Consider the following 27,221-nt stretch of genomic DNA (forward strand, 5'->3'; position numbering starts at 1 on the left):
AATTCTTATCTATCTTTAAGGACTCATACAGAGTGTGACTCACAACTGTGTGCCATGCCACTGCAAACTTTTTTTTTTTTTTCAACATTACCTACCTTTAAGATGTATTCAACAGTTTTTGCTTAAACACTCTTATATCTTTACGCATTCAATCCTATTGAAAAGCATATAAGTAAAGTTATTAAATACACATAGAAATGTTTAGCGGAGGGGAAATTTCATTTTCCTGGTGTAAAATATTAGAAACTTCCAGAAGAAAGGCTGTGTAGTAACATTGGTAAGGAGAGAGAAAACAAGGTGCGTTTCTCACTGTCCAGGGTAAAGTTCCACTGAATCTGTAGCATCTGTCTTTTGCAAATATTTTATTTCCATATAGAGAGGTGAAAAAATCAAGAAGCTGAGCGAAAGCATAGGATTTGTTTTGAGGGACCAACTGAGAAAAAGACAGCAGGTGTATTCCTTGCACTTTGTATTTTCAGAGGGTGAAATATTAAATTGCAAGTTTTGAGTGCAGAAAAATTGTAAGAGCAGATGTTGAGTTGGGATTGTATAAAGTTACATAAGTATTAATGGTGTCGTGATAAATTCTGAACAAGATATTTTTGATTTTAGAACGAATAAGAACAGCTTGTAAATTGAATGATCATATTTCTTTCTTCAGTTATTTATAATGGTGTAGTCTAACTTGATAGTGAACCGAAGGACTCAGATGCCTTCTTCCTGTTGGGATATATACATATATACAGGAATAGATGCGTATGTATAGAGGTGTATGTGTACACGAATATGCTTATATGTGAATGTGTACATACATACAAACACACATTTCAGTATTTATATGTATATGAGTATGAGGTCTAACATTTACATTATATTTTCAACTGATTTAAATCATCATATTTATATTAATTCCATTGATTAATAATGCAGCCAGGAGAGAGGAAAATTTTAAAAGAATGAGTTTTAGTCTTACTCTATTGGGTGAGGGAACTGAAAAGAACTGGTACAAGATATTCACATCTAATAGTATGTACACATGAATGTGAGTATTTTTTTATTTGTGAATGGAAGTCATCTGTATATGCTTAGGAGTATAAATACATATTACTTGGGAGTATGAAGTTAAGTAGGTACTTGTTGTAAAAATTGTTGTTTGCCTTAGAAGAGAATCAATAAATGTGAGTACTTACTGTGTAATCAAATTTGAAGTTCTTTGACTTTCAGCCTGGTCCCTGTCCTAGAGGTTGGATATAATCTGATGTTCATTAATCTTCAAAGCTAAATATTTGAATTGTCAGTTGTATAAACTATAGCCATGGTATTTGGATGCAGATGATTAGTAGCGGTGAGTACATAAGGGAAAGAAAACAGTAATAACTGAGTGGCCTGCTACAGACGCCAATAGAATATTCTGCTTGGAGCAGACATGATTTCAGTGGCAGTTCTTTGCAGAATGAGGTTGTTTTTTTTTTTGTTTTGTTTTGTTTTGTTTTTACCTCTTCTTTAAAAAAAAAAAATGCATTTGTGAAATTAGGTCTCTGAGTTACCCAGATGAGATGCTACTCATGGATTGTTGCAGAACTGTTCAGGTTATGATACTATTCAATTAGCTGTACTTATCCCATAGTTTGTATTTCCTCAGGGAGCTGATACTATGTAGTATTATTAGTTTGGTTACTAGTAATTTTCTCATAGAGTAATTAAATGTTATGATGTCACTTTATGCATGTTGAAAAGGCAATTCATATTCTTATATTTTGTCTTATTAAATCCAGCATTATTTGTCATTCAAGTAGGCATTGGCTTCATGACAGAATCTCAGTTTAAAATAAAAATAAAAAAGGAATTTCAAAAAATATTTTTATTCTTGTGTTTTGGATGTCTTTTTGGAAGTAATAATCAGAATCATCATTATAACTGCCTGTGTTTCTTCTGTATATCACAGAATAAGATTATTATAGTCTGAGGACAGATTATGATAGTTCTAACTTATTAGTGTAAATTCTGCTAAAGTTAATTACAAAGTTCAGGTTTGCACTGTTGTATCTTACAGAAGAACTAAAGGGTGATTGTATTGATAAATAATGGCCAGTGCTGGCTTGTATGTGTTCTTATATTGCCAGTGCTCATCATTACAATATTTGAGGGCTTTCTGTTCTGTATTAAATAGTTAACATCTATCATGCAAGAAATGATGTAGAACGTAGATATACACATTTGAAAGTTTCAGATAACTTATATGAGTAAAAAAAGGAGCCAAGGGGAAACGAAGAATTTGTACTTACAGGAGCTATTTACTTCAAATATTCTAACAGGATCAGATGGACTGTGTCTATATGTTCAAAAAACATAATAAAAACAGATGTCTGAAGGTATGCTTGTTCTAAAAGCGACCATCATGGCCATTGCAAGTGTTTGTATATACATGTGTATATAGGTATGTACATATATATATATCTATATAGCCAGTGCTTTAAAGCCAGTAGTCCAGATACCAAAATTTCAGTCTTAATGTCAAGCAATTCTGCCTTTGTGAGACAAGCTTAAAGGTAACTAATGAACATATCTGATGGCGTTCTTCTAGTACAGATGCTTGAGCACTTTTCCTTTAAGGCAAGCCCCTACAAAAAGATCAGTTGGTGGTACGCTGCCTGCGGGAAAGTGGAGCAGGTAGAGTGACATCCAGAGCTCTGGAGGAAGCAGAGAAAACATCATCACTATGATCTTATTATGAATATCTATCCTCCCACCCTCAAATGATGCAAGGATCTCAACAGTTACCTTTCAGGCATTAGCAATGAAGGTAGATATTCACAGGCCATGTTTTGGTTCCTGTATTAGTAAATCAAAGAGCATCCGGGGACGTCTGTGGATGTAGGAGTGCAGGATAGTGCTAAAGTGATGCTAATAGTCCCACACTTGCTGTAAGTTTCTGCTAACAGCAGAAATTTGAACTTCCCTCCCTTGGAATTTTTTATGGGCACAGAGTTTGGCATGTCAGGAGTTTTGCAAGTACTTCCTAATAAGTGGTTTTCATGCAGCCATGCTGTTTTCAAGGATTTTACTAGAATAGCTGCACTTTTCCATACCTGTTGGTTGCAGCGCTTGGAGATGTTTCTGGGTGCATTTAAGTAACTAGTTCTGAAGAAGCATGTAAGTTTCACAGTAGCGTCCAATGAATAAAACTTCCCCCAGCAAATTCCAAATGTAAATCAGTGCCATGCCAGAAACTGCATATCCCCTGGTACGAGAACTGTGAGATGTGTGAAAATTATGCCATTAATCTCAATGCAGTGGTGACTTAGTCATCGGATTTATTTTCTGCTAGCATATAAGGATCAACAAAAGCATAGGTAATACTTTTTTCTGAAATGCTTACAGACCAGAAACACTAAAGGCAGGCAGAACAAGTAAGAGAAAGGTACAGCACGCAAAACTATTAGATACGGCATTCAGCCAATCCATAAACCCTATTTTGTCTTTCTTTATAAGCTCTTAGATTCCAAATCTTAAAGAATTCCTGATCAGGGTCTCCTTAGTCCTTTCTGAAATATATTTAGACATTTTTAAAAAAATATATCGTGTTCTGCAAATTAATAGAGGTTTTTTAAGTGTTCAGTCTTGATCTATTTCTGCCTTAATTATAAGCAATGTTAAGCTCCTGTTGGTTTTCAGTCAGGGCAATGCTATGCTAGAGCTGAGCATTTCCCATCTCCCCCTGCACCCACACCTCCCACACCCCCCAAAAATGAATTGGACCTAATAAATACAGTCTATTTTATATATTAGGATTTGATAGAGACTTTTCTGGTGGAAAGGCCTACTGAACACAAGGGAATTGATAAAATAGTTTGTTGTGGAAAAAAACAGGGTTCTTACAGACTTCCAAGATCTGGATTAAGATCAAGGATTAGGATTCTACCTGCCATTTTACCATACTGTTGAAACTAAAGGTTTTAATCAAGGCATTGCAAAAGTTGGTGGAAAGATTCCTTTGGAGTTTAATGGACATTTGATTCAAGCTTTTCAAGTTTAAGTATTAATTTCTGAGTTTATTTGGTAAACAATAAATTGAAGTCAGTTCCTGGCATCTTTTTGCTTTGGAACATAAAATATCTAAACTGACTGTTTCTTGTTCTTATCAGGCCCTATTTAATCCATTGCTAAGTAATTGTTGATTTTGTATTTTTAAATGTTTATGGCAAATGCTTTTCAGTTAAAAAATATAATGTATAAATAGTTGAGGGAAGCTCAGCATATGTTCATGAGTATCTATGCAGAGGAAATATGCCCATTTAAGCAGAATTTCCCCAACTGGTTTGCCTTCAGGCATAAATAATTTATATTTAGATTTTTTTAAAAAAAAAAAAAGTTAATACTGCTAAGTGAAGTACTAAAAATGTATAAAGGGAAAACCTAAAATTGCTTCTGAAAATTCTCATGCTTTTATGAGTAATTTTTGTGAATTTGTTTTAATCATATTATCATGTAGTGTCTTTTGCTAGGAGATTCCTAAGGGTATCCAGAATAATATTCACCCAGGGGATGGATGGCCCACGTGCACCTTCCACATTAATATAACTATATACCACTGTCTGTATTGCAGGTCTGCCAAGACCATTTAAACAGCAAATCCTCATTGTGCTGTATAATGTAGAAATAAAAAGTGCACCTTTAGCACCCAATTAGAAAATTAGAAATGGTTGGTAAATAAAATAAACCAGTGGGACAACATTTATGAAGTGATCAATTTCTTCACAACACATAGAGTGCAGAAGTGTTACTGATAACAATATTGCTGCATTTGATAAACTAGCCAACCTGCGTATTTAATGCTATGTTTCCACAGTAGGGTGTATAGCCAGTATCTAAAGATCCATACTGTTGTATTCACAAGTGCAGGTCTGACACTGGAGGAGGGAAACCTAAAATGGATCACGTTTCTTTTTTCAGAACCAAAAGTCAAAGCAGCAGCTCAGCTAATAGAGGCCTTTTTGGTTTCATCTATCCTTGCATCTATGTTAGAGATTCGTTTTTGTAAGGAAGGCCAAATAAATTTGTGACTTTTGAGAAGAGATTAGTCTTATAATTTCCTTTCTTTTTTCTTTACATTGAGATGTCTCATAGTTTTGACCAAAAACAGTAAAGGGATTTAAAGATATAAATGTCAACATACTTTTTTTATTATGATTATAGGAAGCCTGAGTGCTGGTCAAAATATGACAGCGGTCTAAATAAGGTGATCTGGAGAATTAGACTGTATATCCTTTGAGGCCAGAACCAACTTTTTGTTCTGTGTTTATACAATGCTGCTTCCTTTTTGCTTCTGTAACACCTGCACTTGGTAGGATTCAGTGTGTGCTGTGATAAACTGAAAGATTTATGTGGATGTGCTGTTGACTGCTGTGGACTTCTTACCAATTCCTAACAAATGAAGGTGAAGTTCACTCTGAATCCACTTGGGGGACAGGATTATCAGATAGACTTGTTTCCTTTGTAGACTAAGTAAAAATGTCTTTTGGTAATGTTTGTTCTGTAGAAGTCACATAGCATGTTTATTTGTACTTTTAATTCTTCTTTATATAACAAACCACATCCAGTAGTAGCCAGATCTGACATGATATCCGCCACTCCAGTTACGTATCCCAGATTGCTAATTTCTAAGATTGATTCCAAACAACTTTTTCAGAAAAGGGACTTTACAAATAGCTCCGATCCGAAAACTTATTCACAGGTCTCCAAATCCTGTACCTTTGGCTGCATATACCCATTGCTAAATTTCATCTTTGAGCTTATGTAGAAACGTACACTTAAAAAGAGTCTCTGCGTTAGGGAAATTTAGCAAGAAGTGTTTCCTTAATGGAAATAGAGTTCTGCATGTCCAATTTGACCATTTTAAACACTTCTAACATTTACTTTTCATCATATAAGCTGACCATAATTTCTGTTATTCTGCATTTGCTCTGTTTCATAAGGCAGTTATATTTTTTTTCTGATTGCTTAAGAATTGAATGCATGAGTTAGCAAGGAAAAAAAAATAAATGTATAAATAAATATAAGTAAATAATTTAAATGTTTTAAGTAGAAAATTACTAGGAGATCAAGTTTTCAGATACAATGCTTTTCTCTGTCAGTCAGTGGCAGACAGAAGCAGCCATAAATCCAGATAGATTCTTGGGAAGAACAGATTTAAAAAGTTTATTAAATAATTGAGCTCATCTTCGTGCAAGTACAGAATGTAGTTCCCAGATAAATGACATCTTATTATTACACGGTTGTTACTAGTATTGAATTGGCAGGTACTGTTTTAAGTTGATGTTATAGAAATTGTGCATATTTTCAGTTCAAATTAGTATATTCTTAAGAAAGTCTGAAAAAAGCTTCTGAAGATGCAGTGTGAAAGCAAAAAGGCTGTTGAATTGATCCAAAAATATTCTTCAAATAATTTTTTTTTTTTTTTAAGAAGTGTTGGTGGGCAGTGAAGATGTTTTTGAGTAACAAAACTCAGCGAGAGTTCTGCAGGGTTCTTATTTTCACTTGTGAAAGTTAATACTGTGAAATTGTCTTCATGCTTCTCCATTAGTTGATTTAAATCAGTGTTTATTACCACTTCATTGTGTGTAATAATATTCTTTACATTAGAGAAAAAAAAAAAAAAAAAAAAAAAACAGGTTTGCTAAATCCTTTCACCAAGACTTCCATGTCCTTATGCTAATCCTTCAAATGGAGAATCTTTCTGTTTTGGTGTAACACCTAGGGACAAATCTGTATTCTTTGTAATGAAAAGCTTTTCAAAATATTCATAACATTGCAGTAGTGTTAATTCTAATCTGTGTTATTTGTGCTTTCCATTGAAATTATATCATGTATGCAAAAAAAAAAAAAAAAGTGTCCCTAGGTATTTGGTGATTGTAAAGTCCAAGTCAAATAGTTCCTAAAATTACTGAAAAAATATTACTGTTGTTTACATTGAAAATTGAAAGATATCCTATCAGAAATGTTTTAGAAAAAGCATTTTATGTGCACTTGAACGTAATGTGTAGCACTCATTAATTGTTTATATATACATATCAATAAGAATCACATCCTTTATTAAAGTTCGTTGTATCAAATGTTGTCCTGTTTGCTTTTTTTGCATGTTCATGAGACTGTGGCATCTAATGAAGAGATCTTTTTAAAGTATTGATAGCCATGAGTAAATTATGCTATGTTTGATCTGTGTTAAAGATTCAAAGTCCAAGGTCTTTGAATAGAACTTAGAATAAAAATGTAATTAGGTTACATCCCTAAAGTCTGATATATCTTTAAACAAGACTGCAAATGAAACTTTATTAAAACTTCAAATGAATTATTTCTTTGCTTTTTTAATTCTTCTCTTTCATGTCTATTACTGACATTTCTGCTTGTATTTTACCTGTCTTTTCCAGGTATTTTAATTATTTACTGCTTAATGAGTAGTTCTGAGATGAAGCTTCATTCAAAGCTGCCCACTCACTAACTTTTTTTTTTTTTTTACTTTTTTTTCTTCAAAGCTTTGCAAGGTCTTGGACTACAGCAGCTGAATCTACAGTTGTCATCATATTAGATAAACTTTCCTGAAGGAGTGTTTCCTTTTAGTAATTGATAGAGAAGATGCTATTTCCAGAGGTTCCTTCTCTGTGGAATTGAGAGCTGATTGGAGTAAAGTTATTGTCAATGGGACTGCATTTCCATAGCCATTATCAGTAATGTGTAGAATTCATATGTAAAACAAACATTATGGAACAATTAATAAAAACATATCTTACTCTTCAGAGAATCATATAAATCAAGTGGGAAGGGGCCTCAGGAGGTCATTAGTCCAACCTTGCTACTCCAAGCATGCTTTTGAAGTAGATTATCTGCACAACAGCTCTGGTGATAAACATTGCATTTGATATTAAGTTTATAACTGGATGCTGTGGAAAGTAAGTGAAGTAGGGGTAGAATCTGAATAAAATCTAATCACTAAAAAAATTATTTAAACTGAGGTAAGCATTTGTGAGTTAGCAAAAATGCAATTTTAAATGAAACTAATCTGCTTCAGTGCCACCTTCTGTATTTAAAAGATAATGATAATATATCCTTTGAGGATATATAAATAGTGATATAACTTGTTTTCATTTGGTTATATCAACCTTAAAAAAAAAAAAAAAAAAAGCCCTGAAAAATAATACTGCAAAACTTGTCGTATTTCACTATTCATCATTGCATTTTCATCTCTCTCCTCTCTCTGCATTTGGTACCTGCATATGAACGCTGCAATAAATGTTGAAACATGAAGTTCAAACATCTCACTGAATGTAGGCTTGCTTGTAGTCAGAGGCTGGAGCCCTAAATTGTGAGCTTTCTGAATTTATTTTGCATTTTATATAGCCTCTGTAGGTAGGAAGAACTTGGTTGATGCTTTGCAAGTATGAAAAAGAAGTCTTGAATGTTACTAGGAAGCAAGAATTCTCTAAAAAGGGGTACACTGAACAGTACTCTGCTGCTGTTCAGCACTGTGTGTGCAAAGTTCTCCTCTAGATTATAGTTGATTTATATCAAATAGTATGTGTTTATGTACAATCAAACAAGTCAGAAGAAGGCATTTGACAAATGCTGCTTTCATAGAATATGTTAACTGAAAAAGTTAAAGGAATTTTAATTGTAAAACAAAATTTGCTGTGTTGGTTCATTTGAACATGGATGTGTAACAGAAGAGTTAGAATTCTCATGTTTGACCTGTTCTCTTTTTTTTTTTCTTCTTTTTTTCCTCTGAATTAGTGCACTGGTCTTGGAAGAGTACATACAATTAGTGTTGCAAAGTCTTCAGAGATCCCATATTTCATCTCAGACCTAAACTTCTGTGAAAATGCCCATAGCATTATTCTTTCCACAGCTAAGGAGAAATCATGTAATTGACACCAGATTTTCTTTGTAGACTTACTGTGAGTTGTGGCAATAGGTCTAGAGGAGTAGCAGTATGGCTCTTAGAGAAAATATTAGAAAGCTTTATGTAGAGCCAGAGGCAACTTAAGAAGGCCTGGAGCTAACCAAGAATGTTGAGGGTACAAAATTCTCTAATTTGGTGTAGTAACTGGAAGAAAGGCAAGAGAAGGATATTTGTTCTGGGCTTCTCTGCCACAATGCCTGTTCCTCCTGTACTTCCCATGCTTTCTTCTAAGAACAAGAAGTTTTTTCACAGCAGTTCTTCATCTCTTAATGTGCCCTTCAGTTAATCCAGTTTTTCTTCTTGCTGGTCCACAGTAAACTATCCCCAAAGCAGCTGTTGTTTCAGCTGCACGTGGGAATCCCTTCCTTTTCTGCAGCCTTTGTAGCAGAACCAGGGGAAGGGATTAGGGACAGACAGGCAAGCAGGCACCAAAAGTAGTGGTATCCCTAGTTTATGAGGCATCCCTTAAAAAATTCTTTAAATAACATCTTTTTAAAGCATTTTTAATCTTATGTTGATGATGTGCTGTAATACAGTACAATAAGTGATTGTCTCTGCTCTTGTAAGATCCCATCTGGAGTAATGTGTCTAGCTCCGGGACTACCAGAATAAGGGGGACATGGACCTGTTTAGAGTGATACATACAGTATCACTATACACAACAATCTAACTCTCACTGGATTACTGGATTCCTGTGGTTTTATTTTTCCTCTTGGACAACAGATAGTTGCTTAACTAGTGTCAGCAGAGATTTAATATATATATTTGTTAGTTTGTTTGTTTTTCACATTGCAATACCAAGGATTAGCCCAGCAGTTCTTGGCCCAGGCAAGTGAGCATAAAATACCATCTTTTTGCATTGCAGTCTCAGTACACCAATGCCATATCCCAGGCTGTGTGGTGCTCAGCTTTCCTCCTATCTCCTTCCTTCCAAGCCTCAAGCTTTCTACCACTCTGGCAAGATTTCAGTTGACTTAGAGCCTCTTATATATTCTCCGGGGAGTATATTATACTCTATATAAGTAGAGTTATGCTACTGGTGTATTGTCAAAATGGGAAATTGGTCAGGATACGCTGTGATGAGCAAGCATGTTCATTACAGTATTCTTATTATCTGCCTATGTCATCATCACTGTTGTCAACTCCTGTATAGTAGATGACAATAACTGTTTATCTTAAAAGTGCTCTCCTTGATTTATATCTGATGATCAGTTGTGTTTTAGAGGGACCTTGCAGAACTATAGAAAAGTTTTATCCTAAATCTTTTTCATAATTTTGTCTTGCTGTTGCAGATTGCAGATTGCTACATAAACTTGGGGTTTGCATCTAAGATCAGTTCCAGTGACTTCCGTACAATTAATTTGACCTCAGGAGTCCAGGGTGGTTCACCTATTTACTGAATGAGAACTTGCTTTGCTGGTTATTGTGAGTCTTTTGTTTGACCCCCCAGTGCGTGTTGAAGACTTATAAACTCTGTAGATAGTGGCTCACATTGCAAGATTTTTAACTATTTCAGCCTGAATAGTGCTAGCATAGTTATCATAACTGAAGGTCAGAAATAAAAATAATACAAATAGTTCAAGCAGTTAAAATAAAATGTAAACCTGCTGTATCTTTTTTTGTTCCTTTTTTTTTTCTTTTTCTTTTTTTTTTTTTTTGCTACCATTATCTGTTGCTTTAAGCAGATTTTATGTCCACATGGTATGGTTGAAAGAAATTATTACAAAAGACTACTTCTAGAGTAAAATATACAGCAATATATATGTAAAGCTTTATTGTTCCTTTTGGTTGTTGTTTTAAGCTGAAGTAGAATGTTTTCTAAAGTCCTCAACAAATGTTTACAATTTAGAATTAAATGTGCTTTCTACATATACCAGTGCTGCTGAAGAAATGTACCTAACAGGCCTGTCACTTTTTTATGCAATTGTTTCTGTGGCATTATTTTCATTGGTAAATGTACAAGCTGGTAGAAAAGGAAATCATTAGGTGCTCTCAGTACTGCTGAGGCATGGAGCTAGAACAGGTCAGTCACTGCATTTTGCAGATTGTGACATTTTAAATTACCTGTTCACTACTGGAAGCGATCTGTGGACCTAATTAACATCTCACCTAATTAATGTCAGAATTGTGTATAAAGAACTCTAGACAGTTTTGCACTGAATTTATTTATTCAATACCATATTATTCAAATCTGCTATCTTTAATTTCTGTACTGAAAACTTCAGGTTTGTGTGCTGTTTTCTTAAGTGGGAGTAACTCTTTTTTTTTTTTTTCTTCCCTCCTTCAAGTAATCAATGCACTGCTGAATGAGTTCATTTTAATGCACTCAATCATGCCTCTAATGTTTGTAGCTTACGGGCGCAAGCATCAGTAATGCAGGAATGTTATATGGCTTTAGTTTGGGCCATTTCATAAAATATTCATGGAATCAAAAATGTGCATCAAAATAGCGGCTGGGAGAATTACATTTATGTGCCTGCTTTTATGGCAGCTTCACATTTAAACCCATTTGTGTTAATATCTAGTCAATCTTTCTACTCAAAAAAAAAAAAAAAAGGCAAAATAGAAGTCACCAGTTTGGTAGAAATTTCCCCAAAATATCTATTTTGATATGACAAATGTATACTTTGCAGTAGGTTTTCGGAAGAGGAATTATAAAAGAAGTTTCAGATAATATGAAAATGTTTCTCTTCATATTTACAAAATTACATTGAGTTCTTTTGTTTGAATGAATAGATCTATTTTTTGACTTCTAAGCAACTAAGTTCAATGAAAGCGGTAGCACAGATCTTTATTCATACATACATAGTTACTGTGAAGATGAGCATCATTTCCAAAATTTGATGCATTACTGGCTGAATCATGTCTTTGTCAATTATATCATTTTGATATAGTTGTTTAAAACTGATTCATTACTCCCAAAATTATATTATGACAATGTTTACCTCCCATATACGATTAAACTATTTCAGATAGGTTTTCTTTTGTTATGCCCTGAGTTCCATTGAACTGTAACACTTACTAGTGAATAGTGTATATGTTGTAGGAGTTTCATTTCTGCTTTATGATTCCTTTTATAAAGCTGGAAGAGGAATCAAAGATTCTCAAGCTCCATTTAGTCATACACTGAGCTAATTTCTGTGTGGCAGTGGGAAGAATAAATATGTAATTGCTGTTAATGTTGTTAACTGAAAGTAGTTATACTCCTTTCTGTCAGATTTTGCAAGTAGATTTTTCAAATATGAATTTCCTAGAAGCAATTCTGGATGTTCTCTTTGAATTCTTAGAGATATAAAGGATATAATTCTACAGACAATTCCAAATTATTTTCCTACTCATTGTTTTTCTTCTATTTTTCTTTTTTTTTTTTTCAATTGACAACAAAAGCCATTTAAAACTCTATGCTGTCACTGCTCAGATTATTTATTTTTTTCTTATTTTCAGAAATGTTCTGAGAAATGCTTTTCAAAATGTTTAGACAGCACCCACCTCTGCCTGTGCCTCACAGTTACAATAGTTAAGAGCTTAAAAATCAGAATGCATTGGTCAGAGCAATTCCAACTGAACAAACTCATCAGAATAAATAAACCTGCCATCCCCTGAAGACATTATCTTCCCACAAGCATTTGAGGTTCACATAAATATTATTGCTTAAATAAATAGTATGGTATGTCATTTGCCAATGAGAAAAAGGGATTTCAGGTGATTTTGATGGAGAAATGAATTTCGGTATCTAAAATGTTTTACCTTCCACAAATTTGAGAGGTCTGCAGGTTGCAAATTGCTAGTATTTCTTGAAAGCGTCTTCAGTCAGCAAATTTCCATCCGTGTAAGGGCTTTCGGGTCAGGAATTCCATCCATCCCTTGTTTTAGCAAATATTTTTAAAATTAGCTTATATTAGCTTAAATTAGCTTAAAATTAGCTTATATTTTTTCCTTGTCGTCATCTTTTTTGGCATTTTTGTGACCAGAATGTGTTAGTTTTTACTTTACAGTCTTTATGAGTAGTTCAGTGAATGGGTAGTGCAATGAAGTATTTTAATTTAGTTCCATTTGAGTGCTACCAAAAAGAATATACTACTTCTGTATTTTGAAGCTTGATGTAGATGGATTGTTCTCTAAAGAGTTTTCATTGAGATCTGGCAAAAAGGATGCCAGCTCAAAGCTCTTATGGCTAGGCCAGCTCTTAAGAACTATGGGGTATGTGGAATATATGAGTTCAGTTTCCAGACTGACAAACTTTCTCAAGGGGATGTTGCAAGTGAGGGAGCATGGATAGGAATTAGCATATCTGATTGTCCTGACAATCTAAACAATAGTTCTGAGGAATGCATATGTAGTTAACATGGATGTCTCTCTACAAGATTATATTTAAGTGTCTCAGGAAAAACTCAGATACTCTGTTTGGTTTCAAATTATGTGTCCAGGTGATACCATTCATTTGTTTGCTGTTTCCCGTTCTTACTGGAAGTTTTTGAGTTATACATGGATTAAACCCTTATTCTAGAGAATCCTTTACATGTATAGTGAAACTAGAGCACATAAATGCATGGCTATATCATTTGGAAAGGACAATCCATTGGTTTGTAGACTTTGGGGAGAATTCCAAGGTAGACTCTTAATCTTGTGAGTATCCAAGTGGATATAATGCTAGATCAACCTGTTAAACTTCAAGTTATCTTCCCATTCTTTGTTAGAAAACCAATACCAGTTTCTTCAATTAATATCTAAGATCTGTGTTTAGCAACTTCTATAACTGCAATTCTGTTGATTTCTCAGTTGGACTCCCCCTAAGAAGTTATCTGGATAGGTGGAAACCCAAATAAAATTTGTAAGTCTGGAAATCAAAAATGGAAAGTGATCTGGGTTTAGCGCATCTGCATCTCTGTTTCCTGTTCCATCTACCAGCACTCAGTCCTTAAACTAAACTGGTTTTGGTCATGATAATTTCACTTTGCATTTCTGTTTGTTCAGTGTTATGTCAAGTATGTGATCTTTTGGAATAAATATATACAAGTTTTTCTGTCAGTTTACAGGGTCTTGTACCTACTGTGGCAGTAAGACTTTTTCCAATATCTTGGGCCATCTCTTCAAAACCTGTCCTCTGCTGTGGTGGAATTGAGTAAGGCCAACTGTAAGATGTCCTCCCTTTCAGCTGGCACTTCACTCTTGAGCACTGTTGGGTTGGCTGGAGGCCTGGGGAACTAGCCTTGTTTTGCCTTAAAGCAGGCTCTTCTCTAAACTACTCTCCCTTCCGTTTGTACAAATAGAAAACAGCATCCTTCTTCCGTCCTTCGTTCTCAATGCTTTCCTAGTCCTTTTTGTAATTTGAATGCAAGCACTGTAAAAACTCTGCAAAACAGTATCCAGTATCCATTTTTTACAGATCATGTTTCAGAGGAGGTGTTAACTGCAAGCACATCTAAGCAAACTTAGTTAATTGCCTGTTTCAGCTTTTAATAGAAATAATAATTGGTATATTGATTATCCATGGGTCATAACTCCTCCATCTCTCTCTCGCTCTCTCACACACACAAACTGATGAAAGAAGGGTTACCTTCACAATTCTCCCTTGCTATAGAACATCCTTTGTAAAACAATACTGTGTCCAGAAGGTGTTTAGTATGCTAATGGTCTTAGCTTACCTGCTTTCTACTAGTTTTCCTCTAACCTTGTTTTCTTATGTATAAGGAAAAAAAAAAAAAAAAGTTGTTTCAAAGGGCTTTGAATTTCCACTGTCCAGAAAGTGTGGATATCTCCTAGGCTGCATGTAAAAAGCTAGCTGAAGCTAGCAAGGAAGGGAGGAACTAATTGTATGTTCAAGTGAATTAAAGTTTCACCTTAAAGATGTTTGAGTAGCTTACGTTTGAAGACCTTAAAGTGTGGTACTACAGGCTCAGTACTTAATATGTTGGTAGTTCATGCTCTTCCAGTCATCTTACAGCGTAGACTCACTCACCAGAGTTGGCCTCTAATAATCCTTGAATACATTTCTTTGCATTTCTTTGTCTTTCATCAATTCATTTATTTTAATAAAGGTTCTTTTCCATGGTTATGATACCTGTTTTCCACATTGCAACAGGTTTTCATTATGGAAAAGGAAACTTGAGGAACAGATTGAACTGTAATTGTTTATGCATACGTGTGATTTATTTATTTATTTATTTATTTTAAATTGAGATCCACAAAGGCTGTCTTCATGAATCTGTAATGGATGTATTTTCTAGAAAATTCTGTCTTAATACCCTTGGGATCATAGACCTTCAACATTTTGAATCTACAAAGAAAAACTAATTTAAAATGTGAAAAGTTTAAATTGCAATATTACTGGTACCTGTAATTTGGCAGTATGTTCCAGCACTTTAGATATAGTTAGACATTGAAGATATCTGAAAAAACTGTGAAATGATCGGGATGCGATTTACTTTCTAGGGATAAAATGATTATACACTAATAACTTTTCAAAATGTTGATCACACTGATTGTAATTATGAATCACATTTTTCAGGTCATGTCATGAAGGCTGCTGAGCATTATGAAGAATTTTATCAATTAACAGAGGGCTCAACGTGGAAGGATGAGACAGGCCGTACTTACTATTCACTGGCATGTGAGCATCTTTGGAGAATTTATACGATAATAGCAGACAAAATGCTAGAAAACAAAGAACAAGAACAGGCCATCAAAACGCTGAGAAAAGCTTTCAGAATGGCAAAAGAAGGTAAGTGTAGAATAACTTTCACATTCCTCTATTTGATATGCATTCCATGATTTTCCCAAGATTGAAGTAGGAAGTGTCAAGTGTTCAACTGAGTGATTATTTCCTTTGAAAGTCAAAGACAGTTGCTATCATTACACTTCCAGATCTCATTAAAGCAGAAAGACTTTGCTGATGACAAAGAATGGTTCAGATTCCTAAAAGCTTTATCTCCAAAAACCCAATATTGTGGAGTATATTATGGTATAAAACAGTGAACTCACAATCAGAAAGTGAGGTCACTGATAGAAGCTGAGATTTTTGATTATCTAGTCACTGTTGATTTTGCAATTTTAGAGTGACATGATCTGCTGGATATCTGTCTTTTGATTTTATGTAGTTATTTATTACTTGCAAATGAAAATAAACACAATTTTCCAGACTTTTTCAATAATTTACTACTACTTAATTGTAAAAAGATGTTTTTAGATGCTCATTTCTACAGGCTTTGTTTTTGTTTACAAATTATTTTTAATAGATGCCCATATTCTGGAGCAAAATTTTTCATATATTATTATATTTTACATTATTTTTTGTATTATTAAACAGTTCATGGTCAGAAAACAATACGTTAAATTGATTGTTCTGCATTACGTACTGAAAGATATTTTCTCTGATTCTGTTGAACTTTCTTGTTGAACTTTGTTTAAATCCATGGCTTCTGTTTTTAATTAACTGTCTATATGGAAGCAGCTCTGTTTTGGACAGATAAAAAGATATAAATGGCAAAGGTAAGGGAAAGGAAAAAATACTACAGTATATAAACATCTACATGTTATTTAATAAACTGCAAGACCTGTCTGTGCTAATGTAATTGTGTTAAGGCTGCACTGGTAACTGTAACTTTATTCTTTAGGAGGTGATAAAAAGATGGAAGGAGAGGCTGCATATTGCTTAAGTTTGGCATATCATTTTGCTGGAGAACAAAAGACAGCATTATCAGTAAGTTTATTTTAAAGTTGCTTTAATTTCATTTATGTTTTTGCAGCCTTTCACTGCCTCCTTGGCATCTTAGGAGTTTTGTATAGCAGAAAAGGTGTGGAGAGGCTTGCCTCACAGACCTCTTATAACTGTATCTAGTTCTGCAGGCAGACATCCAAGTGGCTTAAGCAGCTTTGGTTCCAGTGAGTTCTAGAACAAAGTCCAGGTTTCCAGGCTTGGTTCTGTAGAAATAATATAAATTGACAGCTCAAGTTACATGTGACTAGCTTTTCTTTCCTGTATTCTTACACACACAAAATAATTGTACCTAGTTTAATTTAGCTATGATTTTATTTAAAACAACTCCCCCATACACACACACAAAAACAGTTTTTGAAAGTAGTTTAATACAGTACGTTTGTGAGCAACAATTAAAACTATGTCAATCCACATGTAGAGCATTTCAGAATACGTAGAAGAAATATGAGTTACTTTTGGTGTGAAAAGCTGCAGTGCTGATGTAATCTCTTATGTTGATGCATGACTTCAAGCTCCTGTTCACATGTTTCCCTTGAGCCTCCCATACACGATAATGCAAACAGTGAGAGTTCTGCATGTCACAACTCTGGAAGGAGGGTTCTTGTAGTTCATCATAGGTCAGTGGGAGAAGAAAGATAAGCATCAACTTGATTTGTCTGTGCCAGTCATCAGAGAGGTATCAGTTTTCAATGACCCACTCAAAAATGTGGGGAAATGTATTTGTCTGAATGTTTTATCCATTATTATTGCAATAATCAGCTGGACAATTTTTTTGTTTTTGTTTCGTTAACTGTGCAGTGACTCAGTATTTTATAAATGAGCGTGTTTTATAGACAGCTATTTTTCTGGTTGTATATCTTTCTCAGAAGGAGACCAATAGAAGTAATAGAGTGAATTGAGTGTGTGTTTAAGTATTGCTCACTTGGCTTCTGCTGTGTAGGGTGGGTTCTAGATTTCTCTTGAAATGTGGCCTTACATGCTTTTAATGATTGTGTTTTTGATCATCTTTATATATAATTCTTCAAAGCTGATAGCCTTTTCTTCTAAATCAAATGAATTCTGCAAAGTAGAATCTTTATGTTGTAGATAGTGAATTTCTAGTCAAAGAAGCCAGAGAATCTGCTCTCACATCACTTTCAGTCCAAGTTTGTAGCTGAACATGAAAATATCTCAGAATGGAAGTCTGCATAAAATTTTATGAAATTATATCTAAGGGTTGTAACAGCAATAAAAGAGAGCATATTTAATCCCAAGAAATACAGTATGAAAGATTAGGATAGAGTTGTTTTTGTGCTGGGTTTCATCTGCGTTGTTTTTTGACCAACAAGTATGAAGGTATTTTTACCTGATCAACTTTTCTTGTTAATTTTCTGAGAGTCAGAATAAGTTGCATGGATGATGAAGAGCAGTAAGACAAATAAATAGGCTAAGCAAAGCCTTCATGCACATTTGATCTCTTCTTCACAGTATAAATTCATTAATGAACAAGACTGTACAGTCTCTGTGCTATAAAAGGGATCAAACTACCCTTGAAAGTATCAAAAATATTAGATGCCCTGGCATTGTTTCCTCAGGGTCCATTTTGCTTAAATTTTATAGCTACTCCTTTCCCAACATTGCTCCCCCATGTCCCCTGCCAAAAAGTTACAGGAATCACTTGGAAGTTCCTTTTTTATTATTATTTTTTTTATTTTTTTTACATACATAATTTATTTATATATTTATTTTAAGGTGTATTATGGAACCTTGAATTTTGTAATGTACTACTGTTAATTTAAAGTGTATACATAAAAGGTTGTGCCTATTGTTGTTAGCCTTACAAAAACAGTTGACAGGTATGGAAAGCAATATGCACTTTAATTAAAAGGGAAATAAATTCTCTAGAGTACAAAACAAAAATAGATAAATTTTATTAGAGTATATAATGGTATTTTACCTGTAATGAAAATATTAATATTTTGCAATATAAATAAGGATTTCTAAAATAGTGACTTTTCCAGTAATCTTACATAAGAAACCAATAAAGTACTTTCATTCTGAAAATATATTGTACATTATGGGACTAAGAAAAAGGGGTAAAATTTTAATTCCTTTTGTGCTTAGCAGTGATCAATATAGACAGCAGTAAAATGTCAGTGGTTGACAGTACTGTTGAGCACAAGTTGTCTTCACTCTCCAATTAGAAATCATTGCCTAAAATTTACCCTTCTGTTCTCAGTTTAATGGTCTCTGTATCCAAGGGGAGCTCAGATGCTTACAGAGATGAAATCATTGCATCCTGCTCCCAAAGGACTACTGGTTATCATTACACATAACATGCAGACAATACTGCTAGGAGCCAGTTTGCCTCATGGTAATATGTAGTTCATCACCAGCTTCTGTAGCATGCTAAAGAGGTCTTGCCACACAGCTTGGGACTACTCGGGTGTAGACTCAGGGGTCTCAGCAGTTATTTCCCTGCTTTGCATCAGTTTTCATCTTCTTTATCCTTTTGTGCTGTGGTCCACCTCAGGCAGTCTCCTTCTAGGGGAATCTGAAAGGAGCAGCTGTTACAGATACCATTTCCTCCAATTGTTGCCACTTGGTTCCTTTTGCTGTTAAGTGTGCCGCTCCCTCCCCCAACACACGCACATAGCATGCATATAAACTTGTTTCATTCATGTCTTCTTCCAGAGTGGAGAAGCATATGTTCAAAATATTCATTATCTGATGCAGTAATTAAAGGTTGAAATGATTAAGCTGCAGCCTATTACATCAAAAATATGCAGTCACTTTGTGTTGAATGGGCTATTTTTGTTGGAGAAGGTTTTTTTTTTGTTTTGTTTTGTGTTTTTTTTGGTGTATAATCTAACATAATATGATTTGGTGCATAATCTGTGCAAATTGATTTAATTTTATTTGATATATTTGATTGATTTCAATGGACCTACTCAGATGTAAAAACATAAATATGTGCAAGTTTAAAAGCCTGAGAACTAATTACATTCAATATCAGTGGGGTATGTTCATAATGGTTTTTATATCATCCTTTTTTTGTATCATCACCAAGACTATTGGATTTTCCCCCAAATATGACACAAAATATTAAAAGTACTCATAATATAGATTTTATCTTAAGCGTTATAGATTTTGTCAGGGAAAGTGCTGCACCTAGACTAAGTTTAAAGTGAAAGTTACCATTTGCTTTTCTTTGTACTTAAATAACAAGTGAAATATTAAGTGAAACACTTTTGTGTCATTTGAAATCTTACATGAGGTATTGTAATCTAATGATGTGGGATTGTGTATGTGTGTATATATATATACACACACACACCTACATACTGGGCTTTCAAGAATGCTTCGAAGTGTTGGGTGTCAAGGATTTTTTTCTCGTTCAAGTAGTCACATCCCAAATTATCAGAAAGGTTCCAGTTCTCATACCTTTCTGAGCATTTGTTTATTTCAAAGCGTTCTTTCATTTTAGGTGTTGAATCCTGCATATGTGTATCCTTTCAGATATGTTACATATTCTAATAATAGAGACAGCGTTCTTGAGCACTGTGACGCATGCCAAAATAATGTGGTAATTTACGACATAATGTCACGTGCATCAGTTGTCAGAATTACGGTATACAAGCCACAGGCATAAAATTATCAAGAAAATTTATGAACTTATAAAGGCATCTTCACATTCAAAATGACCCTATTAAAGTAATCAGAGGTGATTTATGACCATAAAGTTAAGTTCTGAAAAAGTCTGTATCAAAACAACTGAAAATCTTGTTTTAATTCATTCAAGTAGAGAGAATGTAAGTAAATATATCTGGGATGCAGATATTCTAAAGTTATTGTATGCAGTATATTTTATCTAATTGCATCTATTATATTTAATTATATAGATAATGCCTATGTGTCTGTATGAATTTGCACATCAAGGAGGATCTTAGCAAGTAAAAGAACTCATAAAGGTAGACTGCATGTTATCCTCTTTTCTCCCATGCATTGTAAAAGGTGGCTGAGAAGAGTGAGCATCATTCCTTTGAGGTTTGCTTACTATTCTAGTGCACTGCTAGGAGGGCTGAACTTCAAGACATGTTTCTGCAGATGGTGTCTGGATAGAAAACTGAGTTTAGATTTAAGCTTTCATTGTTTTCACTACAGAAAGGAACACTTAAATGAAGGCTCAGAAAAAAAGTCAAAAGATAGTATTGAAGAGAAATTATCTCAAACATCAAACATCAGCCAGACTGTCCTTTATCCATTTATAGTGGATATTTAGCCATTATTGATGAAGTATAACCTTCTCAGCATAGCAAATGGGGTCACATGCTTGAAAAGGCATTTAGCATACAAGTTTAAGAAAAGCTCTCAGCATTCCTAGAGGCCTTGCTTTTATTGAAGCAGTTTTTGAATTGTTCTTAAAACTATACTCGTATATGAATTCTGTATTTTTCATATCTAAGGAATAAAAGACCAGACAAAAATCTGAGTCAGCCTTGAACGTAAGCACTTCTGACTGATCTTGACCGTAATAGTGGATTATGTACAGAGAAAGATTTTCTTCTTGAGGGTCTGGAATTAGTGAGCTAGTTTTGCAACTGATTACATTTCTTGTTTCTTGTTCCACAACTGCTAGGCATTGATGAAGATAGGATGAAAAAAAAAGGGGGGGGGGGGGGGGGAGAACAATTAGTACTGGTGGTGAACTTTGCCCTGACAAAATGCACTGACTCAAATACTGAGGGAAGTAAGAAATTAGGAATTATCTGAGTTGAGAATCCTAAAGAAGAGCTGAAACTTCAGGGAAGAAGTGAATGTCTGATATCAAATCAATTTTTTGTTGTTAATTTAGCACTTAATTCTTTAAGTTAAAAGTTTGTTTTATTATTTGGATATGAACGTTAGCAGTCTCTCAGTGAAGGATGAATTCCTTCCATTGGTTTAATTTGGATAAAAGTTTTCCTATTTGATCCAGTTTCTTGAAAACCTGATTAAAAATAGGGGAAAAAATACCAAGTAGCTCTGAGATGTAATGACATTGTTTTCCTTCAGTACTTTTCTGTATACTGCACAAATTCACACGTTGGTGGTAGGGTGTCCACTACAATTGCCTTGGAACAAGGTATTATTTTCCTTTTGAGCCTGCAGTTCAATTATATTTTGCTTGGTTAATGGCATCAGATGAGCTACCCTCAGTAAATTAGAGATTGGTCAAGATAAATGTACCACAATAAATACACTTTGTGAGAAAACAGTCTTAAATGCAGTGTTGCTGCAGAATTACAGTAGTCAAATTACGCAAAAATCATAGTTTGAGGAGCATGAAAACATGAAATATGCAAAACAAGCAAAACTATTAGTTCAGGCATTACAAGCCAATCAAAAGATTATCAGATTATTAGCATGTCTTGCCATAGCAACAGCGAAGGTAAATGCAATATTGACTTATTGTTATCAGCCTTCCTCTTCGTGGGGTCTCATGTTCTGTAAGACTGGCTACCAAAATGCAATACAAGTGTGGATTTTCATCTCAGCTGCTATGATTTCTAATGTGATCATTTATACACCCCAAAAGAGCAAGAAGATAGTGAGCTGCAGATGTGACCGTACATTCCATTAAGTAAACCTATAAGACCTTTTCCAAATGTTAGGACTATGTGACCGCTGGTGTGACCTGTGTCCATGCATGTGTGCACACACTGCGTGAGTTAGCAGAAAAACTGGAGGGGGCTGGTGTGCAACATTAATGAGAGTGTTAGTGCTGAAGCAAGTAAATAATAATAGATATTATCCTAAGATCAAGAGAACTATTCATAAGATTCCAATCATTTCCATAATATTGTAGCTAGCTATTATGTCAGAACTCAAAAGAAGCAAAATGTCACTTACTGGAGGTTTGCTAAGCATTCTCAAACATTGAGGACAAAACTATAAAATCTCCTCAAACTGCTCTGCAAGGGAGTAACAATATCTTTACATTCATTTTTCACCGAGGCATGGAAGGCAGAGCAGTTGGCAGTCATGGGGGTAAGTGGAGCCTTTGCTCTGCCCCTCCCTCTTTGGTATATCTAACGGGATGGAACAGTACTTGGTGCTGGATATGGCCAGTGGAGATAGCTCTTCCTTTGGCTTTCCCAGGCAAGGTAGGAGCCAAATTGTGCCCACAACTATACAGTGTCTGTTTGATGAGATACAAGGTTACAATTAGCCTATTTACCCTGGTTGAGTTTTTTTTCTAAAACTCTAACTGCTGTTTTCCATTACTTAAAATACAGGATTAAGGCAGATATTTTCTACTTAAAATGTTAAAACTTTTTTTCTACAGTATCGAATAAAATAAATAAATAACTGATGATATACAAGTTTCCATCTGTTTCACTCCCACGGGCTAGGGGAAAAAAAAGACAAAGCAGTACAATTGTATTTTATAGAGACGTTATAGAGGTTATTTACTTCGTCTACTCTAGACTATATTGGATTTCTAGCTTAGGTGTGTTAAACCTAGGAACCTAAATGCTGCATACAATTGAGGGAAAGAGATAGTTACAGCACATCAAAGTGCTGTATATTAAATGAGAAACAATAGTGTGAAAGATCGTAAGAACTGTCGGTAATATGTCGATCAGAGAATTTACACGTATTATAGCGAGAGCTGCAGTAAATGGCTGAAAAACTTTATAAGAAATTTTTAATTGTATTAGATAATTTACTTAGAGAAGTCAGGCCTTTTATATGTTTTGAGGAATTGAGCACTGGCACCCACACTGTACCCACTCTGTACAAACTTGGGAATTTCAGTTCTTAAATACCAATACATTCATCATCTGAGAGGCTTTATTTGTATAGTTTAGTTCAAATGAACAGGCTTTTAAAAATTCTATAAAGTAAGGCTTTTTAAATTAAATTGGTTTCTCACATTGGTATAGTTCAAGCTACAGCAAGTTACTTATTCAATGCATTTTTTAATTTCAATACAGTTATTCCTGTTGACTTCAACAGCGTGACTGATATTCAGGTGTAAGCAAATGCATAACAACTTTGCTTGATCAGAACCACTGATGGTGGAGAAGAGGAGGTCTCAATTCAGTCATCTGATTTTGAAGAATCTCAAGACTTACCCTTTGATAGATAAATAACCTGAGATGTTAAAACGCTGAAGTGTGCCACTTTAAAACCTAAAGCTTGCAGCTTTGTTGCTAGAAGCAATTTGTTTTGCTGTTTTGCTTTCAGCTTATGTATTATTTCAGAGCTGATCAAAAGAATTGGTAGCAGAGTGTGAAATAAATTGTACTTCTAAATAAATCGATTTAACATTCCTTGGTGCTTTAAGTGATTTTAGTAATATTAATATTTAAAATATTTCTGTCTGAAATCTTTTTATGACTACATATAGCAATAATGGCCACCATTTCATTCTGCTGTTTTTCATATTAGAATATTACACAGTAAACATTGCAAAAATACTATCTTTTAGCACTGAAATGGATGCAAAAGATTTCAAGTGACTATTTGCATGTAAATTACTAAAGTTTTATTCAGTCAATAAAAACAGTCTATTAATTCTTTTACTACATTTCTCACATGGCTTAAAATTTAAAGAATATGAGGTTTTCAGCTGAACGAGAACTTTTGCTTGACTTCTATATACATATGCAGAAAAAAAATCAGCTGACTTATATATTTTGCATACCTTCCTAGTTTCTCTAATATTTTTTCCATTGTGCTATGCAAATCTAAGGGTTTGTATGTTTTGCTTTTAGCTAGGAAAACTTTTGCAATTAAAAATAGTGGTTCACGGATGGACTAAAGCATGAAGGAGGATATTTATAGGTACTTTGTCTAAGAAGTAATGAGCATTGAAGCATGCACATGCATACAGTACAGTTATTAAAGTCTTAGGAGGCTACAGCAATCTGACAGCCAGGTACATTCATGTAGGCACAGCGGTGTGATAAAAGCAGTCCAGCCATCTGGATCACAGTGCTGCTAATACAAAAACATTTCTGAACAATTCATATAGTTGCACTTACCCAAATTTCCAGTCTTGTCCACCCCTTTCTCCTCATTCCTTTCTCCGCCTCTGCCTTTGTATTTTATGTGCTTGCAGGATCTCATTTTTCCTTTACAAGTCACCTCCATCTGCTTATGTGTCAGAGTGGCCCTCCTGCCACACATCATATTGAGGAATTCTCAAGATGAAGGGCTGTATTCACATCACTACCTCTGTCTCAGCACTGTTTCATGCTTGTCACTGCTCAGCACTCAGCGCCACACTGGCTTGTTTTGTCAATAACCATTTATTTGTTGCTGGAATAGTAGCAACCATTACATCTGACCTCCCTGTTTCATCAATTATGGATAGATTATTGGATGTGAACATCTGCAAAAGCTTGCTGTTGAACTTACCTCCTGGCTGGGATTAGATAAAGTATTAAACTGTTGTTTATTGTCAAGCCAAAATTCTACTGGGAAGCCAGGGAATTCCAAGACTAGCAGACTCCCATCAGCAAGTACCAAAAATTGTTCAGTATTGCCACCGTTTCCCATAAGATCATAGCCATTTATTATTTACACTTATTACTAGTTGTTATAACATACTTGATAAAAGCTCTTGGCAGGCATAGTGTTTCCAGCTATTGTCACATCTGTCAGGATGGAAAGGATACATAAACTGTTTTTTCCTCTTATATTGTTGTTAAAGAGTAACAGATGAAGCTTCTTCACTCCAGACTGTTAAGCCATGCTTTATTTTGAAGAAATACGCCAACAATGGCTGGTTTGGAAAAACATTACATTCCAGTACTAAATAAAGATTGCAACAACCTTTACTAGAATAATGCCTCTTGCAGTAAAGACTTCAGATTGTACAATAATAATAAATGAGAATACCTGGCTTTGAGGTTTGCATAGCTTTTTACTCTAAAGGACCTGGCTGATTTATTATTATTGTTATTATTTTAATAAAACTATGAGGTGAAGTATAGTAAATAGTAAGATGATGACTATATTCCTACAAAGTTGTAGATATAGGGAATCAGAATTAATACCGCTGTAAGGGGTACAGAAGGACAGAATTATCAACAGTAATACAGAAGAAATAAGAAAGATGAGGACAAAAGTTAACGTTTATTCAATCATCGGTACATTTCATGGTTTTAAAGTTTCCTGCACAACAACACACAGCATTGAGGATGAACTTCTGACCTCATGGAAGTCAACAGAAGCTTGAATGCTTCTGTGGAAAGGAAGTTTTTTTGAGTCACTTGTATTTACATATCATCCATTCAGAACTGAAGCAAAACATATGTTCTCCAAATACTATATCAAGTATACAAACATCCTTGATACAGACCTAGAACCCTAGATGTTATCCTGATAGACTGTTAAGAAATGAGTGAAACATTAACCTCCTCAGGGCTGTAATCCATCAAGCAGATATAGCCATAAGTAACTTGAGGTATGTATTGCTGTGCAACTTTGTAGAGCACCAGGGTAAATATTATTACACAAAAAGTGTTAGTATTCTTTTATAAATAAAATGCGCTATAGCTGCATGTGCTATGGAAGTCTCTTGCGTAGGGGGAAAAAAAAAAAAAAAAAAAAAAAAAAAAGCAGTTTCAGGAGAAAACCTTAGAAATAAGAAAAGAAATTAAATAAGAGAAGAAATTAAAGCTGAGGTAGTTTTCCTGCAGACGACTTTTGTGTCTTATGGAACTTCCTTATAAGTGGGGTTCCTAAAAGAAGTTGCAGCCGAATGAATGTACATGTCTCTCTGCATTGTGCAGGTACTTCAGCCTCCAAAAGCTTGGCAGATTCACTCTGTAGTGAATTCAGGATAATACAAAAGATAGAAAGGGCAACTCTGTGACAGAACCTGTGATTGATTTTTCTGTTGATCTAGAGTGGATGAAGTGTCAGAATTGCAGCATGAGCTGTTTAAAAATCTTCACTATATTTTTAAATATTAATTTAGGGGGAACTCAGGGAAGGAGTTCACCAAACTGCAAAATGCCAAGCATACAGCTCTACTGTCTTTTATTTTTACTGGACTGTATGGAAAAGATTATTTAGTGACAGTTAGGGCAATGTGTTTTTTTCTGGAAGCATGTAAGAGGTACTAAGTGGTATGAGGCCAGGAGTCTCACTCAATTGCACTGTCTACCAACACCTCTTGCTGGCTCCAGAAATATTACTGTCAGGAGCTGCTCCCCAGGCTGGACCCCGGCCTGTTACTGCAGTGCCTGTCAGAAATCATTAGCTAGTGATCTCTTTGACTAATGGTGCGGTTGATTGTCTGATTCATGTTCAAGATCTGTAAATGAGGCAGAAGCATCTTTACTGCTCACCAGCTGTGAAATGGCTAAACACAGATTTTCAGAAATCAAAATAAATGTATTTCCAATAAAGTTTGACAACAATATCAAGTGCAAAGCTGAGAGCAGAACTATGTTTTTGTGGTTTTTAAAGTTACGGTATTATAAATCAATATCATCCCATCCCATTTTTGTCAGAGTAATGTATTTTACCAAAATGATAAAATACTGGTAGGAATATTAATCTTGTGTTGAC

At 34.6% G+C, this 27,221-nt stretch overlaps 1 protein-coding gene across 5 annotated transcripts in view; it reads left to right on the plus strand.

Annotated features, from left to right (window-relative positions):
* TTC29 (tetratricopeptide repeat domain 29) overlaps positions 1 to 27,221 on the plus strand; it is a 127,629-nt gene that overhangs the window by 35,325 nt on the left and 65,083 nt on the right. For all 5 annotated transcript variants that reach the window (XR_004750173.1, XM_035323884.1, XM_035323885.1 and 2 more), the window contains exons 7-8: positions 15,462 to 15,674; positions 16,567 to 16,652. Coding sequence is in view for 4 of the 5 variants with exons in the window: in XM_035323884.1 (XP_035179775.1) it covers positions 15,462 to 15,674; positions 16,567 to 16,652 (299 nt within the window). In the remaining variant the exon portion in view is untranslated. The remainder of the gene's footprint in view (positions 1 to 15,461; positions 15,675 to 16,566; positions 16,653 to 27,221) is intronic.

Source organism: Oxyura jamaicensis, chromosome 4, assembly GCF_011077185.1.
Source record: "Oxyura jamaicensis isolate SHBP4307 breed ruddy duck chromosome 4, BPBGC_Ojam_1.0, whole genome shotgun sequence".
NCBI lineage: Eukaryota > Metazoa > Chordata > Aves > Anseriformes > Anatidae > Oxyura > Oxyura jamaicensis.